The sequence below is a fragment of the Sabethes cyaneus genome, chromosome 3, assembly GCF_943734655.1.
Source record: "Sabethes cyaneus chromosome 3, idSabCyanKW18_F2, whole genome shotgun sequence".
In the NCBI taxonomy this organism is placed as follows: Eukaryota; Metazoa; Arthropoda; class Insecta; order Diptera; family Culicidae; genus Sabethes; species Sabethes cyaneus.
This window is the reverse complement of record NC_071355.1, coordinates 114,208,675-114,210,744: the sequence shown is the minus strand read 5'-3', so window position 1 is coordinate 114,210,744 and position 2,070 is coordinate 114,208,675. Positions and strand designations below refer to the sequence as shown.

General features: G+C 39.7%; 1 protein-coding gene across 1 annotated transcript; it reads left to right on the top strand.

Annotated features, from left to right (window-relative positions):
* Nucleotides 1-343: 343 nt before the first annotated feature.
* Nucleotides 344-1,105, top strand: LOC128740042 (uncharacterized). Its single transcript, XM_053835551.1, has one exon. It carries the CDS (start codon nt 344-346, stop codon nt 1,103-1,105), a length of 762 nt encoding a protein of 253 aa, XP_053691526.1.
* The last annotated feature ends 965 nt before the right edge of the window (nt 1,106-2,070 follow it).

The following is a 2,070-nucleotide window of genomic DNA, read 5'->3' as shown; positions in this document are numbered from 1 at the left end:
GCGGAAATTCTAGGGATTTCCCAAGCTGAAATTTCAGAGAGAAAAATCAGAATTTTGTTTGTATGTTTCCATAGCAACTTGTTATATGCGTTCAAACTGTTGCAGTAATGTATATAAAAAAAAAGAAAAAAAAGAGGGTTACTAGGATAACAGTGTTTGGTTTGACATCAGTACATAACGCTTCGTTACTATGATTGCTATTCAGTGGTAGAAAGTTTGTTGGAATTTCAGATGAACGATTCCAGATCTATACCACCATTCCGATGCAATCAGATAGAATCGAGTAAGTTGGCAAAAGAATGGAGAGTATGGAAGTCATCACTGGAGTGCTACTTCGACGCATATGGCATTTCTGATCAAAAAGTTATGCGAGCTAAATTGCTTCATCTGGGTGGATCTGCGCTTCAAAGTCTTTTCGAATTTAAAAGATCATGATCACGTTCCTCTTGTGGCTTTGGTACCAAAATATTACGACGTTGCTATTGCTAAACTGGACGAATTCTTTCAACCTCGTCATCAAAGCACTTCGGAACGGAGGAAATTACGTCAATTAAAGCAACTGAATGGCGAGCGGTTTGCTGATTTTGTAATTCGACTACGGCAGCAAGTTTCAGAATGCGGATTCGAAAAATATGGTTCGGAAATGGCGCAAATTTTGAGCGAAATTTATTTAACAGATGCTGTAGTTGAAGGATGCCTTTCCACGGAAGTGCGCAGGAGAATTTTGATGAAAGATTTGGCGTTTGCCGAAAGTGAAGCTTTGGGAATTTCCCAAGAAGCTGTGGAACAACAAATAGAAGCTATTGCATCAGGTCAGCCGACAGATCAGGTGTACAAAGTTACTCATTCTAAACGTGATTGCTCTGATTCAAACTCAGAATACAAGTTTAGTGCTGGAGATTCTAAGAAGGCGCGTGTTACGTTCCGGGGACGAAAGGAGGAGAAAACTTGCTTCAACTGCGGACGAGTTGGGCATATGAGTACGGCTTGGTCATGTCCAGCTCGGGGCAAGCAGTGTCATAAATGTAAAAGTTATGGACACTTCGAGACACTGTGCCGGAAGATGCGACAAGAAGAATCGAACAAACAATCCAGGAACCAGTGAGAGCGATTGAAGAAGTACAATGTACAGATGTTTTGAAGGAAAACAAATGTGATGAAATTGGTCAAGAAAAAGCATACTATGCCTTTTATTCAGGAAACGAATCCAACGTTATCATTTGTTCAGTTGGTGGTGTTATGGTCAACATTTTCCTATTATGCTAAAAAGGTTTTCTTTTCTTGGTTGAAACAAATCCGTTGCTTTCCTTGAACATCATAAAACTGACTTTATTGCTGCTCCAACAGGTTAGTTTTATCTAATTAACTTATTTCCTAGTGTTAGTAAGTTTACAGGGTATTGTTGGAGGTGTGGCTTAATCTATTCAACCATGATGCAAAGTCTAAGTTGCGTCAATATGATTGGTCGAGAATGTCGTGTTAAGTCGGATACGTGAGATAGAACGTAAGTTAGAATGAGCGAGTTTGAATGAGTGTTGAGCGGGAGAATTGAATGAGTGTCGAGAGAGAGAGTTTGTGATAGCGCGTCGGTGGTGAATATAGCGTGAGTTCTCTTGGGTGCATGACGTGTGTAAAGTAGTTCAAGATCGCACGATGCACTTGAGCTTGTTATTTGTATAGAGGAAAAATATCGTGTCTGTTTCGTGTATTTTGATGAGGTGTGATTGTATATGGGTGGTTTGAGGCTGAGCTTTGTCTTGTAGGTTGTTTATGAGATTTGTACTTGATGTTTTCTAAGGAATCTTGTTTTAACGGTGTTTTGGTTCTGGTTTCGTTGTAAGGTGTCGGGTTATTCTATGAATCTGATATGGGTTTCTTGTAAGGATTTAGAGTGGGTTTGGTATGAGTTATGTTCGTGGGAATTGTGGTTCGTAACATCTGTGGAATGTTGGTCGGTCATGTTTTTGGGAAAAGTCTGGTCTTTGTCATGTGTCATTGTAATTTCTAAAACATCGCTTAATGCGTATAGCATACCTTCCCTTTGAAGAGTAAGGTACGGGGTAGTAAAAA

Bases quoted from the DNA above. Each gene is read 5' to 3' on its own strand.
- LOC128740042 (XM_053835551.1), top strand. From the start codon at position 344: ATGGCATTTCTGATCAAAAAGTTATGCGAGCTAAATTGCTTCATCTGG.